Source organism: Chelonoidis abingdonii, chromosome 1 (assembly GCF_003597395.2).
Source record: "Chelonoidis abingdonii isolate Lonesome George chromosome 1, CheloAbing_2.0, whole genome shotgun sequence".
NCBI lineage: Eukaryota > Metazoa > Chordata > Testudines > Testudinidae > Chelonoidis > Chelonoidis abingdonii.
The window spans coordinates 189,025,200-189,044,835 of record NC_133769.1 but is presented as its reverse complement, the minus strand read 5'-3'; the positions used below and the strand labels follow the sequence as shown (position 1 = coordinate 189,044,835).

At 39.5% G+C, this 19,636-nt stretch overlaps 1 protein-coding gene across 2 annotated transcripts in view; it reads left to right on the top strand.

The window, feature by feature from the left end:
• Positions 1-19,636, top strand: part of LOC116828568 (SAM domain-containing protein SAMSN-1) — a 94,097-nt gene that overhangs the window by 44,078 nt on the left and 30,383 nt on the right. The window contains exon 1 of one of the 2 annotated variants that reach the window (XM_032786892.2): positions 1,358-1,474. The exons of the other annotated variant lie outside the window; for it this stretch is intronic. Coding sequence (XP_032642783.1) covers positions 1,418-1,474 — 57 coding nt within the window. The 5' untranslated portion in view covers positions 1,358-1,417. Of the gene's footprint in view, positions 1-1,357; positions 1,475-19,636 lie in introns of those variants that run through there. 2 annotated transcript variants of the gene reach the window in all.

Here is a 19,636-nt window from a genome sequence, read left to right as displayed (position 1 = left end):
GCATCTCTTGCTGGGTTTTAACAAACACTCTCTTTGGTTTCAGTTCACATGGTTTCTTGCCTTTTAATTTGTTTTAAGTTTCAGGTTCATTCAAACCCATCTGTAAAAGGATAACAAATAAGAACAAAACCATGTCTTTTTTTAAGTTCTCTGCATTGCTTATGGATTCGAAAGATTTGTGAGGTTTTATTTGACCCAGAAGATGTCTGATGTGACCAGCTATCTTCAGTTTGTTATTAAAACCCAACCAAGTAATTAGATAGGGCTCTACAACCAGCTCTACAACTAAGTTTCAAAAAATCCATGTGTATCTATACATACCACAAAGCTTCATGTTGAGATTCTGTTGAAGGTATGGGTGGCCCAAACGAGAGGTTTTGGTTCCAAAACTGCTGGATTCTTTACAACTTTCAAGGGGAAGTCAGCAGAGTTTTGCATGGGTTCAAGTTTTGTTGGGCAGTGTTTCGCAGTCCAGTCAGCTATCCCCGAGATATTGCTGCCTTATTCTGTCTCCTTGGTAAATTATGTTAAAATGAAAACATAAAATAAGATGTTGGTTTGGATACCCTGTGGTTCTTTTCTTCTTTAAGCATCTTAGCTGATTTTAAAGGGCTTAAAAAGGGGCCATTGGTTCCCATCCCCCATGTCACTCTCTCCTGAACTTTTTATTTTCTTTCTTTTAGTTTGTTGTCAGATTTGCTTGTCCCATCTCTTTCTTTCCTCATAGTATCTGTAATGGTGCTTCTGAACAAGGGACTTGAAAGTGCTGCCTTAGGAAGTCCAAATCCTGTGGAGAAAGGCTGAGAGGTTTCCCCACTCAAAAGGCAAAGGTAGCTGTGGGGATTTCTCCTCCTCTTCCTTCCCTCCAAACCCCCATGTAGCTGCTTCTTTTCTCTCTGCAGCCGCTGAGATGGCAACCAGTTCCACATGGCCAAGAGGGAATGGGGGAGCTAGGGGAACAGCTGGGCCACACATCATGTTGCTTTTCAAATCTTTTGGGGAAAAATATCACCTCAGCTTCAAAGCAGCAGTGACTTCCACTCTACTCTGGGTCTGCTTGTATAGGAATGATACAAGCAGCAATGCCACAAGGATGCGTAGGAAGACTGGGAGAGGCAGGCTCTCCATTATTATTACAACCTAATGGTGATAGTGGTTGGAAGAGAACTCAGGAGTTCTTGGTTCCCAGGCTTGTGTTCATTCCTTTGTCAGGTGCTGCCTTGATGGATGGTATTTCTTCCCCCCTTCCCCCATACTCCTCCCCACCCCACAAGTCTAAAAAGGAGTGAAGTCACATCCTGACTAGAATGAGGAAGTACCATTCATCTGATGTGTATTCTCTATATCCTGCACTCTTGCATTTAGTCTGAGTAAAGTCAGACAACCGCTCCTAATCTGGATAAATCTAAATTTTAAAATGTTGAAGAGAAAAACTTCCAATGTGTCGGATAAGGAGAAATGTCAAAAACCAAAGGTAAGAGAATGTTATATAACAAAAGAGATACTTAGTTTGCAGAGCAGGTATTTTTTGGTGCTTGAAAGGGTTGAGCATCAGTCATTCACTTAAAAAAATCATGTGCAATGTGCATGCTTTGTAGCATCTATGAAAAGGTTGAACAGGAAAATCTGATGTTAAATAACACTGATAGTGCCTGAGGAACTCCTAATACACTGACCTGTGCTTCATTACTATAATCTCCTGGCTCAGTTTGTATACATTAAGTTTAGTGTCTTCAGTTTACGGAATCTTCATTATGGAACTGCCATTCACAGTGTAAAGGGACAAAGCAAAATTTGGAGGTGTCTGCTCAGAAGAGTCCTGCTAGTGTTTGCCTAGTGTTGTTTGCCTACTGATGTGTTGCTGCTGTTTTGATAATAGCTCCCACATGAGTCTCCTCTTCAGCCTGTGATAAACCAGGGATGTAGCAGGAAAGTGTGTGCCAACAGTGAGGAGGGGTGAAGGATTAGCAGATTTATTATTTTTTTCCCATTTAAACCCAATTGCTGTTTCATAATACTAAAGAAGGCACTTGGCAAACAATCTTTTAGTTGGCTGCACTTTGCTGGAAATGTTTATACTTTCAGCCTGAAAAAAATATGCTAAATCAATGATAGTATATGACATTGTTCAACTTCTGCAATCTGAATTTGAGGAGGGAGATTAAAGGCATTTGTAGGATGTATGGGAATGTCCTGAGCTAGGAACTGAGCTTCAATTCCTGCCATTGGGTGCACTCTCGCCCTTTCCAAAGTAAAAAATCAAATGTCTTCAGAAATAACTTACTCCAGGGTCTCAGGAAAGTATCACTGGCAGATATGAAACATGAGACAAAATCTGAAATATCTACCTTTTACTTCAATTTGGTGGTGCCAGAATTTTAGCAAAGGGCCCCTGTGAGCCAGGGTGACCAGATAGCAAGTGTGAAAAATCGGGCCGGAGGTGGGGGGGTAATAGGCACCTATATAAGACAAAACCCCAAATATCAGGACTGTCCCTATAAAATTGGGACATCTGGTCACCCTACTACAAGCCCAGGCCAACATCTCACTGCTCTCAGTAAGGTGCCTGCTAGCATGTAGAACTAACTCCCCATGGCATGGGAATATGCCTCAGCTTGTAACACTCAGTCCTAAACGATCATTGAAGACACTTGCTCATCGGAAAAAAATTCTGTTTTATTCATTGTTGCCCTTCCTGTGAGACACCCCCAGTTCTACGGTCTGATTTATGGACCATTTTGGTAAAGGAGAGTCTTTCCATGGATTTCAATGATCTCTGGATCAAGCCCTTCCTGATTCACATTTTGTTTTTATTGTTATATATTTTATACTGTTTAATTATTGTGATGCATTTTATAAGCAGTGAATTAAAGTAATGAACAGCTAGTTTTAAATAAATGGCACATGACTTAAAATAAGAAATGAGCATAAGAGAATCAGCTCCTTCTCATTTATGGATGATTTTGGTTTTCTTCTCAGATATATTAATTAAGGGCCAAACACGATCCCCTTCACTTCTGTGGAATGGTAACTTTCTGAACAAATAGTCCCATTGATTTCACTGGAGTTACTCATGGATTCCACATGGCAAAGGATGGCAGAATCCAGTCCAAATTAAAATGTGGATAGGTGACCACTGAACAATGGCTCTTAGTGATCAATATAAATATAATAATAAATTAAACGGATACCCATGTTCCCTGTTTCAGTTGACCTGTTCTGCTAAAGAGTTCCATGAACACCTATGCTGCTATACAAATAAATAAACAGTGAACAAGCAAACACGGAGTTGTAGCCTTAAATCACTTTAATGAGAATGAAGAGCCCATACCTTTAATTTCATTTTATTCACCAAATCAAATGAATTTTACATTATCATTTATATCAGAAACTCAGTAACACCTAGTATAATTGTATTGTTCATACATATTACCTCCTCTGTGATACTATGTAGTTCTAGAACTTCAGCCTGAAAACAGCTTGCTTGTTCTGGATAAATCAGTCTGTATCCTTTTCTCATCACATTGGCACTCTGCTCTGGATGCATTTCACCCATCTTACACTCACTTTGGACACTGATTACACCAGCTGCAAAGCAGAGAAGAATTAGGCCCCATTGTATGAATGTCTCTCAATGGGAGCATTTTGCTGAGCATCTGAGGATCATAGTATTAGGAATGGAAAAAGAACATACTAACTCTAAACCATTGTTTGTCAGAGTGCATTTTGTAACTTGTTCTCTCTAAGCAAGATAGTTACCTAATTTATTCAGTGAGCGGTTGGGAAATGTACAGGATGCAAGTCAATGGCTTATGACAGAACTTACAAAATTTCATAATGGATTTCCCTAGATATCTTCCTGGTTACCATGCTTTACCCAGTCAGCAGTCTATATCCATTTATACACATTACAGCCAGTCACATTTGTCATCATTTTACTTTTGCATGTTAATTTACAAAATTTCCATCACAATTCCCTTTTCAAATTTTTATTTTAATGTATCATGCATGTGAGGTCCATGAAGAATGTTTAATATATGGTATAGACTTAGATTGGTGAAGAGAAATCATGTGAGGATGGGGGTGGAAAGCCTTCTCTAAACAGTCAGCTGCCCCTGTGCTTGGCTAATACAGGTGGTTGGCCAAGCAAGTACTCCATAGAGATTCTGGCAGCTGGCCCCCAGCCTGTAGTGAGATGTACATTAGGTTGTGTGTGTGGATAAGTGTTCACTATGAAAATCTACTTTTAGGGTTGCTATTTTCTGGGTTATATAGAGGGGATGCCTGTAGTACTGAAGTAACATGAACTACTTTCCTACAGTCAAGAGCAAGCTGTGTGTGTGTGTATACATAATACACCCAGTCTATATATTCTATGTAATGTGAATGAACGGTCATGTCACATCTCGTATCTGGTCTCATCCCAAAGCTGAATGTTTTCTTTGAATGTTTAAGGAAAATCTCTTCTCCCTCTTCTGCGTTCTGTGATAGTTTTCTGCAAGTCTATGTAGCAGGGCAATAGAATATCAGGTTATATTGTGATGGTGGTCTCTAAAAAGGTAAGAGGAAGGGCCAGATCCTCAGCTGATGCATATCAGTATAGCTGCATTTACTTTCCTGGATCTACACCATTATACATCTACACCATTATACATCTACACATTATACATTATACAGAGGATCTGGCCCAGAAACTTAATATTTTCTGCTTTAAAAACTGAAAGCTTAGAAAATTTCAGAATATTGCAGAATACAGAACAGAATGTAGAAGGATCCTACAGTTGTGAGGTTCATTATATTTTTTTTTCATGCCCATACATATCTAATTTCTTTCTGTCTAGGTTCTGACATGACTTCCTATCACTATGGTATCTGAGTCCATAATTATAAGTGCATCTACCAAGATACATTTCTCTCACTACTCCCTCTCCCAGCCCTCCTTTAGTCAGTGGGTACTGGACTTTGTTTATTTTGTGTTTTTGTTGTTCTAAAATGTCACATTGTGGGCAGGTTAAGGCAAAGAAAAAAGGTGGTTTGCATTTAGCTTTGAAAGATCTGAGCTCTGTGGTCAAACTGATCTCTCCGAGAATGAACTTCATGGGCTAGTTGCAGAGACAGCTCTGTCTCCTCTCCACACTAGTTTCAGCTACTGCCACCAAAGATGTTATTTTTAGGGCAGCTAGTGGGGAGGTGAGTGGATGCTCTTTACAGAGTCTGTTTCAGTGATACACTTACAGGTTTATGTAAACTTTCCCACCAGCAACCCCTGTGCCTGTACCCAGACAGGGAGAATGAGCGTGGTATCACAAAGGGCTTTGTTTAGAGCCTGGACCCTGAAGTCAACAGGAGTCTTTCCACTGACCTCAGTGGATTTTTGATCACTTCCTTCAAACTTTGCTATAATCTTAGTAGGCACCAACTGTATGTGCTCTGAAGTGATCTTTCAGTCATTTAGAATCATCATTTTGATTCCCACCCTTCCCCACGCACAGAGCCACTCTCTCCCAAACCTAGCCAAGGGGCTATTCACATGCATCTGGTCAGACGTCAGCTGTGTTTGCTATCCTGGTGCAGGGGAAGAAAGGATAATTTCATCAGAATGCATCTACAGGACCTGACATTCCAATGGCATGCACCGTGTGCAGTCTCACAAACTTGTGCAACATGAGCGTAAAATGCTAGTATTGTTATTAGGCAGTGTTTTACATCCACTCTGTACTTGCTTTGCCCAAGTGTGCATGACAGCACAAGGGGAAGATAGTGTGTGTATTCTGTACTGTAATATAGCTTGTAAAGTGCACAGAACTTTGGACCTTAACTGGTCCATCTCTGCCTCAGAAATTAATACAGTTAGGTAGAGAATGAAGGGATTCCTCTTTCTTCCTCTCCAGTCTGAAGTGAGCCTTGCCTTATACCCTTTCCTTTGCACTTGGTTGAAGCAAGTTTTGTCCTATATATTTATTTAGGATTACAGCTGCCCTAGCTTTATGTTAAAACTTGAAGACATTTTGTTGTTTCATTCTGTTTTCAAATATGCTTCACCTACGTGGTGCTTGAACCTCCACCTATACAAGGCGTGAGACCACACAGAATCATGAAGAATATATTTTCCCTGTTTATCTCAACATTTGTTCAAACTGCTTAATAAAGTCCCTGTGAGCTTGTTTGCAGGATACAAGGATATTATTAATTTTCAGAGCTCGAAAGATACATATGAAATAACATGGCCAATCTGATCTGAGCTAAAATATTTTACTGTAAAGCTATTGTACTCTAGCACTATATCACACCAATAGTTTCCCCCTTATACATTTTTCTTGAAATCCTGGCTCCAGTGTAGTCAATGCCAGAGATTTCAGTAGGACCAGGATTTTACCCTTTATATGTGTTCTTGACGTAGAGAGTAATGCTGCAAACACTTACATAAATAAGTTTGCCCACAGGAGTGGATTCATTACTCACATGACTAGTCCCTTAGAAGGGGAAATATTTATTTGCATAAGTGTTTGCTGGATCATGCCTGTAGCGTGGGCAGATGTTAAGCAAGCTTCCCAGTGCTGCTTTTTCTCCTGTGGGGGTTTGAGCAGCACTCCATAAGGGGAATACTGATGAGAGAAAAGAAAATACAAAATAAAAGTGCAATAAGCCTTAGCGCCCAGAATAATTCAAGTCATAATTAGAACTTCTGTAGACTAAGGTCTGCAATGTAGAGATTGTTCAGAGTTAATTAATATTAACTAGGGTTTATCCTTGAGTAGTAGAAGTTCAATTTTTTAATGTTGGTTCAAAGGTATAGCCTGATACGGTTGTGGAAATAACAAGTTTTTATATGTTTTTTCAAAATTTCGAGTGCATAAATGAGCCCCTGCTCATGTCACGGATGCTAATTTTCATAACCATGACTGAAGTGGTGTTCGTTTTCATTTGCATTTCATTCTAACAGTGGTGAGGGGTGATGAACTGATGAGAAGTACTAACTGCTATTCAAATTTGTGCTCACAGGCAAAAGGGACACACCGTTCTGTCATTAAAGATCTTTACTGTGTTGCCTCTTGTGGAAAGACTGTTTGTCAAAATACATTTGAACTCTATAAAGTAACCAGAAAGAGAGGACATCTGGGATGTAATTTTAAGGATTTGGCTTACAGTGGGCCTTATCAAAAGAGGATCATGTAAAAAGTATTCTACAAATAACCAAATACATAAAAGTGTATACAGAAGATTGCAGGTGACATTTCAGAGGGGTATTTCCTGTTTCCCTCAGGCTTCATAAAACCTAGAACAAGGTTAGAGGGAACCACTGGTGATTCTTTTTTCTTGCTTGCATGGAAGGCTCCACAGCCAAAGCCTTTACTTCTTTTATCTCGAATTTTTGTCAAGCATTGGTATAAGTATCTTTTTTCACAGCCAACAGACCTTTTTCGTCTTTCATCAGAGGAATATTTAGAAAGTTGTTTTCCCCGATGTTTGTCTAGGAGCAAGATGGGCTTTGAAACCCTGAGGTGTTGTTCTCTCCCCACAGGGTAAGACTCCAGGAGTTACTCTGATCCTATGATGAGATAATAAGGCCCTGGTATGTCCAACATTCCCATGTGGATGCTCCAGTCAGAACATCCATATCACATGCCTAGATGCTCTAAAGGGGCCACATTTGAAAACTGGGTTCTCCATCAAACATACACATGTGCACATCCTCATAAGCACAGGGGAGGCAGATATTCAGCTGATGTAAAAGAGCTAGCTTTAGTGAAGTCCATGGATTTACACCAGCTAAAGATCTGCCCCAATATCTGTTTTTCTTTCATTAATTGTATAGAGTATTTGACTAATTGCAATATTGTATTTTCAGGTAATACCAAATACCTCTGAACCAAATGTGAATAAGGTGTCTGATACCTGGAAAGTAATTATTTGGAAAAGGATTGTCTGTTTTGGGGAAGCAGATGATGAGGTTTACAGTTTTTCGTAAATGACAGCACTCTGCCAGTAATCTGTGTCAGAATATTCATAGTTCAGTTATCGGACCTGAAGAAATTGATGGCCAAGTTTAAGCAAGGATGGAATGGTATGAATGTATTAGCCAAAGACACCATCTGTTATTGTACGTACTGATTTGGCATCATGAGCTGATAAAAATGTTTCATGACTATGCTGTGCATTGTGTCTCTACATTGGATCTGCTCTCTTCAAGTCAAGAAGAGAAACTAGTGTGCGATAAGTAGTGTAACTGCATCAATCCATATTCAGCTGTGCAGAGCTTGCTACTACACAAGATGTTATTGTTTGCATTTCCTAGCTAGAAGTGAGCTCATTAAGAGACTTCATTTTGGGATCTGAATCCCTATGAACTAGGGGGAGAGTCTCCATGTGAGTAATATTGCTAATCCTCCTACATAATTGACTCAAGTGGTATGAAACCCATTCCTGGGCCTATGACAGATTGTTTGGATTGGAATGACAAGTGATACCAGTGGTAGCAAGTCAAATGGTTCTGGTCACTCTGTCCTCACATCATCTCCTTAACTGTGGTTTTTGAAAGTGGAGTGAGGAAGAGGAAGAAGGGACAGCAGGGCTGCTTTGGCTACTAATAGCAGTATTACTGTTTTTATCAAACTGGCAACATAAGCATTTTTGCTGTGGACCAAGACATAGATGAGCTGATGTGCATTCTCAAGGTTGTATCAACAACACAGCAAAAAGTCTTTGAACAATCAGTAGCACAAAAATGAATGAAGGCTATAGAAATATATGGGGGAGGGAGTGTGTGTTATAAGAGGGAGAAGATTTATCACCAGATGCCAAATTGTCTCTCAGAGGGGCAACCTGGAATATTTCCCATTTCATTTACCTTTTCTTTTTCTTCATCTCTTCTTCCCTTCTAGAAGCATTATTATTATTCTTCCTCCTCCTGAGATTGATCACTAAAGTTCAGAGTCTAGCAAAAATGCTGGAGATTTAAAGCTTCTGCTGTCACCAAGCTGCTGCTCTAGCTGCTTATATTATTATACACAATATACCCCATCCTGCCAATTCTGTAGCTTTTGTTACTCTGCATTCTTCCTTGGTTTGTTCTGTGGATGGGGAGAAAGAGGAAAGGGTGGTTGAATACAATATATTTTGACTAGAAGAAGGGCCAGCCCCTGGCCTTCACATATCATTCACATTTGAATTGAAACAAAATATTTTTTAAAAAAGATCAGTTGCCGTATTCTGACTAAACACCATTCCTAACAGGTGGAACAGCTCTTTAGGGTGGGTGCTGAGTCAGAGCCTGCTACTTTCCTCTAGCAGTGAATCTCCACTGCTGGGGATGTGTCACACCCAATATGCTGCAGACAGGTCAGCCTTCACTCTACACTGAAGAAGAAATATGGAGGGACCTCCTGATGCCATACAGCATCATGTCACCTTTATGAAGAAGCCAAGCGACCCACCCCCTTTTCTCTCCATTCATACCTGATGCGCATTCTCATTTTCATGAGAACAACAAGGCAGTCCCACTCTCCCGTCCTGCGCTGGTCTCACTTACAGCTTCATGAGGTGACTGGATGGCCTGGTCATCTGGTGCTGAAGGAAGTGGAAATTCCCTCTGTTGGGTTTTGCTGATCTCATTTAAAAGATGTTCCAGGATTAATGCTTTGGAACACTCAATGGTAGGGTGAAATGATCCTAGAGCATGGAATACTATAGTGGATTTTTAAATTTTTTTTTAGGACTTTTGCTTTCCTGAACCTGAAAGATTACTGTAGGAGTGCCACACAACAGAATGGCCATGGTTAAATGAAGGGAAAACTACAAACAAGAGACTGTTCCCTTCTCATTATGTTTGAGACAGAGATTTGTCACAGACCATTATCCTGGGTAGTGAGATGAAGAAATCAACTTCACTTAGCAACAGCACAACAAAAAAAGTAAATGTGTGAAGCTGAGATGACAGGGTGGTTGAGAGAGCTGAAGGAACTTGCTGGGTCAACTCCCTGCTGTGTTGCGCCATATGTAGCCAGCTGCACCTGTGGGAAGTGGGTGTTCAGCTTTATCACTCCTGAAATGCACCCAATCTGCACTGCTGAGCTGTTTCATTATGCAAAAGAGTGTTGCTGGCTGGCTCTGAGAGATGAAGTGTACGGTAAAAAGGGGTGTGGCTGAGAGCCAAAAGGAGGCACAGTTAACAAAAATCTATACTGAACCGAGTGACTCAGAGCCTGGGTAAAGCTGGTGTAAGTGGCTAATCTAAACCAGAGCAACCGCAAGGGGGGCTCTAATCAAAAGTGCAAAGCTGGACTTTGCTGACATCCCCTAGTGAGACATGTTCTTCTTCAAGCTCTCATCTCTGTAATTACTTCTTTTGTACAAGATTATTGCCTGTCACACAGACTATGGCTTGTTTGCCTGTGTGCAATATTGGAGGACCATGGATGCAGCATATGAAAGTCACATAAGACTTGTGCAGACAGCAGATGTGAATGAGGAGAAAAAGAGTCAATGGGAGTGAGCAAATTATTGGTTAGTAAATCAGTGTCCTTCCGCACCCAGCCAGTGCATGGCAATAGTGTGCAAAGGTCTTGCCAGGCGAATACCGAGTGCTGCACTAACATGCTTTAGGGAACTTCGCAGTGCTGTGCCATGTGAGAGCTTTCTCAGAGGGGCCCTGTTTCTCTGCAGATTGCCCAGCAAGTGCTTTTGTAGCTGCTCTGCTCATTTTCACATAACGACAAATAGGATTCTTTCTGCCTTCATGTTACTCACCAAATTCCCTGAGCAGCAGTAACAGGATCATCAGTTCAAGGCTTACAAGAGCCCTGTGAGTGGCTGAAGCAGAGGTGAGAGACTGAACAGAGGTGTGTAGGTTACTAGACCCATACCTTTGGCTCCACCCATTACCCAAAAGAGCTCCTGTGTGTATCTGTGCAGTTCTGTTATAAAAACTACCGGAGAGAATCAGGATGGTGTAACTAATTCAATTAGACTAGACTTCCTCATGAGACTGCAGCTGTAGTACTTAGTTTATTGCAAGCTGCCCAGAATCAAACCTATTGCATCTTTCATGCCAAGAAATGTTCCTAGGCAGTGCTAAATTACTAGGATGCTATTAGCTGGATGTTCTTTCTGAGCCTGCTTAATGATCCAAAGCCTAACATGTAGTGTATGAACTCCAGTTCTCAATGATCAGTTTCAAAGTCCTAAGCATGTTATCACGTGCAAACATGTACCACATACAATTAGTGTATCATTGAATCTTATGCCATTACAATGAAATATAATCTGACCTTCGCTATACAGTAGTCAAATATTAGCCTTCAGTAGCAAAGTGTAGTCTTTTTTTTTTTTTGGTTTGTTTCGTCATTTTCTTAGGTAAAATAATGAAAATTGATTGCCATATAGATTTGCGATAACTCTAACATTAACAGTGACTGATAATAAATATTGGTCCAAATTCTGCCCTCAAACCCATAAAAGTGGTTTCAGCTAATGTTGCTAAAGATTTATTAATAAAATTGTACTCTGATCTTTAAAGGAGCTCCATCCAAGCCCTGGGGTCTGACCATGTAACATTCTTTGCAGGATTGGGCCCTTCGTTAGCAGTGACTAAAGTCTTTTATTTGATTATGCTTTACAGTTACTTTTTGTGTGTCAATAAACTGGTTCTAAATACAATTATTTGTCATAACAAACTACTAACAAGTCTCCATTAATGCATAAGTTTCAAAACAATACTATCAACGAATCGGTTAACTTGGTATTCTCCTATATATTAGGTACCTTTATAGACTTACAATCTGCTTTAACAGCTTGCAGTGAACTAGAAACAGAGATCCAATAATATCTGAAATAAATTTCCCCACCTTGTACCCAAAGGTTGAAAGATCCCTAGATTCTAATAGACAAAGTCCTTAATCCTACTATTTTCTTTCCAAGCACCAGTCTGAAAAATGCAAACTGCAACATCAGCACTATGCTAGTGGCTTCCAAAATTTCTCCTCCAAAGATCCTAAGAAAAGAATTAATCATTCTTTACTCATTTAGGATCACATATTGTATATTTGCCCCATGTAAAACTTCACTCTCTTACTTTTTAAAACAAAGTTTAGGTTCAAAAATTCTGGTGGAGTTAGAGGCTGTCTGAGGTAGGGATGTTTATAAGCTCTATGATATTAACAGCAGCACTCAACCTCAGGTGACATAAAGCATGCAAAAAAGAACTTTCTGTCAGTTTTATTATTTCTAAAAAGGTTCCCCTTGAAGGAGAAGAGTGACCTTGCTCTGCTGAGCTGACATATGCCACTGAATTAATGGCTAAGCTTTGCTGTAGGGAAGCTTGCAGAAACATTACAACTCCAGTGGATGAGTTTGCTCTGAACATTAATCAGGTGAACCAAAATGATGCTTGAAACACTCATTTAAAGGTAATAAAAACTCTTCTTCTTTTTTTAAACTTTCTTAGAATTAGCTTATTGTTAGTCATTACCTGTGGTCAAGGATATCACTGCAGTAAAACCTAGCAGATTGGTTTTAAAAGTTTCTTCACTCTTCTAAAACTGAGCAAGCTTAGAGGACAGTCACCTCGGACAGTGATGATTCAGGGTTACTATTTAATACCAATCCGCACTGAAAGCATTAGCTGACTGAATATTTTTCTCACAGCTTCCTTCACCATTAAACTATGTTTTGATAACAAGAGATGTAAAGCCTGATTGTGTTCTCAGTAAAGTCACTGGCACTGGGAGAAGGATCAAACCAATTTGTCCCGTGTGTGAGAGTTGTATAAAGTGTGCAAGGAAGTAATTAGGGGTAGCCTGCAAAGTGGAAGGAATAAGTTGCTCTGGCCCTCCACCACTCTTAAAAGCATCAAGAAATGATGTCACATATGTAGTATCATTCTGAGGCACAATTTACCCACCTCTTCCTGTTGTGTAGAGTTATATAGGTATTTAATACCTCTATTCTCTAAGGGCTCAGTTCTAAAAACACTTAAGTGTGTGTGTAATTTTACTAACATGAGAAGTTGCATTGCACTTTGTAGGACCGGGGCCTAGATGTGTTTTACATAAAACATTTTTTAAAAAGGAATCCCTCTAGATAAATAAGTTTAGAGAGGGTTTTAAAATCAAACAAGCTGGTTCTTTTAATATGTGAGAATATTTGAATTGCTCTGGTTCTGGGGAAAAAAAACCTACAGGAAAGCAGGGAAGTTCATATTTAAGGATTAGGGACCAAAACCCAGATCCTCAAAGGTATTTCGGTGCCTAACTCCCAGTGGCTTCTAATTCCCAATGGGAATTAGACACCTAAATAACCTTTGAGGATCTGGGAACTTAGGCACCAATACCGTCAAGGATCTGAGCCCAAATCTGAAGTTCTCACCAAATGTTTAACCAGTCTTTACTCAGGCAACATGCTCCTTGACCTCAGGAGACAAGTTTTGCAGAGGAAGGGGTTCAGGACCTGTCCCTTGATGTTTTTTGCACATATCTAAATGAAGAGCAAAAAGGGTGATATTGAGGTAGATTTTCCCATCATGGCAAGTCCTGAACTGTCAGTTTCATAGCTCCTGTGAATTTGTCACACATCTTTAACTTTCCTTTAATGTCATTTTTCTTTCTATGCTTTTGTGTGCTATTCAGAATAGGCTTCAATGACACAGCAGAGAAATAATTGGCAGAATTCCATAATTATTACAAATATGTGTGGGTGCACTGCATGCACAGTGTCAGCCAGACTGCCAGGTGCGCTCAGCAGCTATTAGTGCCCATTTTTATAGATGGGAGCTGTGTGGTGCTAAGCACTTTTCAAAATCTGTGTGTAGGTCCTATTTAAAGTTTAGGATCTATGTGTGCCTTTTTTTTAGAAAAAGAAAAGGCAGCCTCCCTTCCACCCCCCATTTTGTAAATCATAGTTGTAAAAAGACATGCTACTTCTGAGGTAAATGTTGCTACAACAAGGAGTGTTTTCTGGCCTCACAGATGTGTTATAACTTAATAGTAAATTTCACCTTGCAAAAAATGTTTTAGTTTAGTCTTTCACAAGTCCTTGCATTAGCCTGTAGGAAGATGACCCCCAGTCCTGCAAGCTCTTATGCCCCAGCTTAACTTTAGAAACATAAGAAGCCCTGTTGAGTGAATGGAGTTGTTCACATGCATGTAGTAGTTGCAGGACCAAAGTCATAGTTTGAGGCTTGGGTGCCACAAATGGCTCTTTTAATGTCTCTCCTGCAACTCTTTAGCGCAAATGATATTAAAACACCGTGTGGTTTCATTATTAACCAATCTAAGTTATTAATCAGGATACATTTACTATGTTATTAACCAATTGTAGAATACTCAGTCATTTTGTTGTGGGAATATATATAAATATATAGTAAATGAAACAATAACTGTACACTACTGTGGCACTTTCAGGTAATGTTGATCGCTAGTTTGGCTCCTGAGCCACTGAGGTCTGAGTATCGCTGGCATAGACTCTAAACAACTGGAAAATAAAGTTCTGACAACACTGCTGCCAGGTGCTACATGTTTCATTGTACATTGGTGAAGGCTCTAGAGGTTTATGTTGGTGTTACATAGACGTGGTAATATAACAGCTGTTCAACATTTGCTATGTTTCCTGAGCTGTAGAAGTGTTTAATATAATTAACACACTACTTTATACAGCTGTTTATTTTCTAGTGATTTTTCCATCATTAAAGTTACTTTGCCCTGATGTTTCACAGTGACAGCTTTGATGAACAACCTCTTTGTCTTTCTTCCCCTCAGCCTGCCACCCCCATGCGATCACTGAATACCAGAGCATACTGACAGAGTCTTACAGAGTAATTTTTAAACCAGTTAAAATGCCATTTTAGTAGCTTGCCCCATCTGAGTTAGCTAGAACAAGCTGTGTCATTTTTGTTGCTTTGCCTGGTAAGGTGTAAGAATTAACCATGTTTTGTTTTTCAAATGGACTAGAAAGTTATATTAATAGTCAGATATTCTATATATGTAACTAAGGTGTAAATGGGCCAAATCCTGTGAAGTATGGTGGGCCTTACGTCTCCTCTCTTAGCTCTTCGTTATACTTCTGATTGTTTCTGAATCAGATGTTCAAATTCTTATACTTTATACAGAAGTGAGAAACTTCTTCATACAGAATATCCCTAAATTTAAAATATGATAGCTTGCTATCAGGCCAGTTAAAAGACCATTTCCTGTGATCTATTAAAGAATTAAGATGAGCTGGCTAATAGTTATCTCTAGCTCTGTTTCATCTCCACAGTGACTGACATTGGATCCCTTGTTCTGAGGCACTAGAAGTATCATGGAATGGATGTATTCAGCCCCACCCTATGTAGGTGAACTTCGCCCAGCTCTACTTATCTCCATTGATCAAGCAGACATATTCTATCATCTTGGCTGTTCCTGTGGCTTCTTTCCCTGCAGTGAGGAAAGAGCAGGGACAGTCTAGAAACACATTACAAAGGAATAATCCTTAGTGGGGGGTGAAGAGAAAAAGAACAGAAAGAAAATATTGGGCCAGATCCTCAACGGATGTAAATCAGTATAGTTTCCTTGAAATCACAAATCATGCTGATTTCTACAAGCTGAGGGTCTGGCCCCATTATCTGAAGTACGAACAGCCTGTTAAAGACCTGCAACAGTTACCTTAAGCAATTTCTAGCTATACACTATAAATTGTAGACAGGGGATAAGTGAAAACTGGAGCTGAAGTGAGTGGAGAAATTTCAGACAAGGCAACATTTACCCCTGTGCAGACAGCCAGCATGAAGCCTCTGCACCACTTACCTCCCACTTAAACACTATATTGAATGGGACTTTGGTGATGCACAGCTTTGTACTGGCATTTTTTACTAGAGGCCACTACTCAGCAGGTAGAAACTGTGAATGTCTGTTGGAGATATGATCAGGCTAAATGTCACCCATAATTAATATTTACTAAGGCAACCACCGTCACTTGTGGCACATAGGCTAACTTTTCAGATACAGAAGCCTCTGACTAATTTGTCAATAAGAAGTACCTGTCTTGTACTCTAATTAGGAAATACATAGTTTATAGTAGGAAGACACAGTATCCCATAGATTTTAGTGTCTGTTGTTTTCCATTTATACACCAAACATTTTGGTTTGTTTTCTATTCTTTGCCCTTCTTTTAAACTTCATTGAAGATTTTAAGAATAAGTTGCAGGCAAGTAAAAATGTGATCAAAATAAAAATAAATGTGTCTTTTCACCGCTTTAAAAGGGTTATTTAAAGAATCCCAAATTTCTGGGAATCAAAGAAGCAGCAGAATATAGAAGAGTCATTAAAAACAATTTGATAAGTTTGCCTTTTTGTGTTATATTTATTGGATACTAGAGCACAAATGGAATGCAAGCCAGCAATGTTCCTTTACTAAATCTAAATAAATGATATAATCCTTCTGTGGAAAAATAAGGGTGTTGTTTTTCACATGCCTGCATTAGATTTCATTGTGCAAATTCACATTTGCTTAATGCACCCATCAGTAACTCTTGTGTGAATCCAGCCAGCAAAATCACTTAGTTTTATAAGATAGTGGTATCAAAAACCAATGACATATTTTCATCTAGTAGATTTGCGTTTGCTTTAAGATCTTCCCTTAACCTGAAAATGAGGCCTACAGATTATGACTCTGCCTTCACAAAATGGGTGTTCCCTGACACTAATGTAGTGACTGACAACACCAAAAGTAATAGCCTTGTTCCCCTCCAAGCCCAGGGCTCCTAAATCTGCTTTTCTTTATCGGTATGATGGAGTTGAATACATTTTAAAAGGTGGTAGCTATTGATTACTTAATGGAAAAAGTTAGTATGGGAGAATTGCTGAAGCAGCCTTATTTGGTGCTCTTCTGTGCAACAAGACCATTATCTGGAATGGTGGAAATATTTAATAGCTCCGAAGCAACACTGAAGTATACTACAAAATAGCCTAAGGCGTCTGTCCAGATAGGATATAAGGTTGTTTCAAGGCTTTAAAAAGAATAACTGATTTCCCTGTGCTCAAGTTCTTTATGAGTAAGAGCAATAATAAACCCTTTCCCTCTGTTCTTTTTTAGACTATCTGAAGCACATCAGCACTTTAATGTACAGTTATTCCTAGTAGGCAGCTTGAAATGATGGAATGTTACAGAAAGGTCACTGTATGTTTAGAGATCACTGCATGAGAATGTTTTATATTTTCCCAATATTGTTGTGATTCCCAGCCTCCCTCTTTCCATCCCTCCCACTCTGCTGAGGGGCATATTTGGCAAGGCTGACAAGTCAGTGAAAGGTGTTAATCCTGTCTAATAGACCCATAATCCTTGGGGCTATGTTTTATATCATACTACTGAGCTAACCCCTTGTCATATGCCAGGATATTGTTGATCTAGTAAATGTAGAAGTTATTTCTGGGAGCTTTAAATAAAATTAAACTGCACAAACTAAATTGTCCTTTAACCAATTCTTAGTCATTTTCTCCAACAGATTTTCTGACGGATTACAACCAATTAAGAGACACCATAAATAAAAAATAAATATCTTTTTAAAATGACTAAGTCAGCATTTGAGTTAATGAATATATACAAATATATTTCACGTAATAATTTTGTAAACCAACTAATGCCAAAACAATCAAAAAGAAAGAAACAAAAATAATATAAACAAGATATCAGGTTAGAAGATTCAACAAATATATGCCACAGAATGCCTTCTAGGGACTAGAACCCTATTAAAAACCAAAGATTAGTGAGAGACCAACTTCATATTACTGAGAGAGGTCACTCTGGCTGTAAACTTGTCACTGAAACAATATTTTGGTGAAAAAAAATCTTTTCTGAAAATTTCCCCCAAAACATAGATTGTTTTCTGACCAGCTCCAATAAAAAGTAGTTTGTATGTGTTTGGGGAAGAGAGGATTGGGCTATTAGGGAATTTTGAAGTTGACTTGTGTAAAAGGTGATCCTAAATATTCTTTTTCTTTAGAAGAAAATGGAGATTTTAAGACCTGCTATTTTTCTGTGGTTTTCCACTGTCACCTCTCTCCCCTCCCCTCGTCAACTATTTTTAGTTTAAAAGTGACTGTGAGAGAGAGAGATAAGGGAGCTAAAATGGATAGTGACCCTGTGATTTATGAGCAGGGACAGAATAAGATAGGGTCTTTCCTAGATGGAAATACCCAGGGGAGATATATGTGTACACAAGATAGTTGGTATCATTTTGATGAGCGCCATCCTTAAGATCACAGTTGCTTACGCTGAATGTCAACTTGTCACCCTGTACAACAGTCAGAAGTATGACAGTTTTACTGATGAGGCTCTTAGAGGACTAACTATACCCAGAAAAGGACAATATACAAATACATAGAAGTAAACTCCAGCTTATTAATTATGGGTAGAAAAAGGTACAGATCTGTATCATCACTCAGAAAATTACCATAAGGTTAAATTGTTACTCAGATCTCAATTCTATCAGAATTGAATGTCATAAGAGCTTCAGATCCCCTGCTTTTAAGAAAACTTCATGAAAGGACATGAGTGGTGTTCAGATAACACATAAATGGGATGATATAAGAACATACGCAGCGAGGGTCAGTTCATAAGTCTAGTTCTCGGAAAGCACCCACCACTGTAGTATATGAGTACCTCAGAAACACATGAATTTATCCTCATGGTGGCATTATTCACATTTTATAAATCAAGCACTGCGGCATGACAAGAATAAAGATGGTATTTTCAAAAGCCCATTTCAAAGGGATGGTATTTTCAAATTCTTCTCCTACTGAAGTAAATGAGTTTTCCCGTTAACTTCATGTAAACTGAGTTATACCATTGTGGAACATTTTTGGAAAAAACACCTGAAGGAGCTTACCCAAGGTGGCAAAGGGAGTTTGTGCCAGACCTAAATATTGAACACTGGGTTTCTGAATCCCAATCCAGTGCCTTAATCACCCTTCATTTTGCTTACACGTCACTCAAGGGAAACCTCAATCACTACTGAAGCGTCCTCCTCAAAACTGCAATATATTCAGAGATATATTTGATGGAGAAGTCTTGGAAGCTCATGAGACTTTAGTAGGCTGGTGGACAAGGCCTAAAACATCACAGCTGATAAAGCCTCCTGTAAAGTTATCTTAAAGTTAAAGAAGCTAGAGAGAGAGGACTGGGGAGACCTGTTATGATTGATGGGAGGGAAGTATGACAGGCATTTTAAATACCTGAGGCAGATGGAAGAAGAGAAGGACTGTTAGAATCACCAGATGGAAAGAAAAAGAAGAAGAAATCTATTAGGCAGACTGAAGCATTGGCGGCTCCAGGCACCAGCGCACCAAGTGCGTGCCTGGGGCAGCAAGCCACAAGGGACGGTGTGCTGGTCGCTGTGAGGGCAGCAGTCAGACTACCTTCGGTAGCATGCCTGCAGGAGATCCACAGCTCCCACAGTTTCGGCGGGAATTCGGAGGCAGGTGCGCCAAAGGCGCAGGACCGACGGTCCTCCTGCAGGCATGCCACCAAAAGCCACCTAACTGCCATCCTTGGGGTGGCAAAATACATAGAGCCGCCCCTGGGCTGAAGTCACAGTGAGGGAGGAATGAACAAATGAATATGAGCAGTTCTTTAACCCAGAAGTTTTAAGACTTAGTTTCTGGAGCAG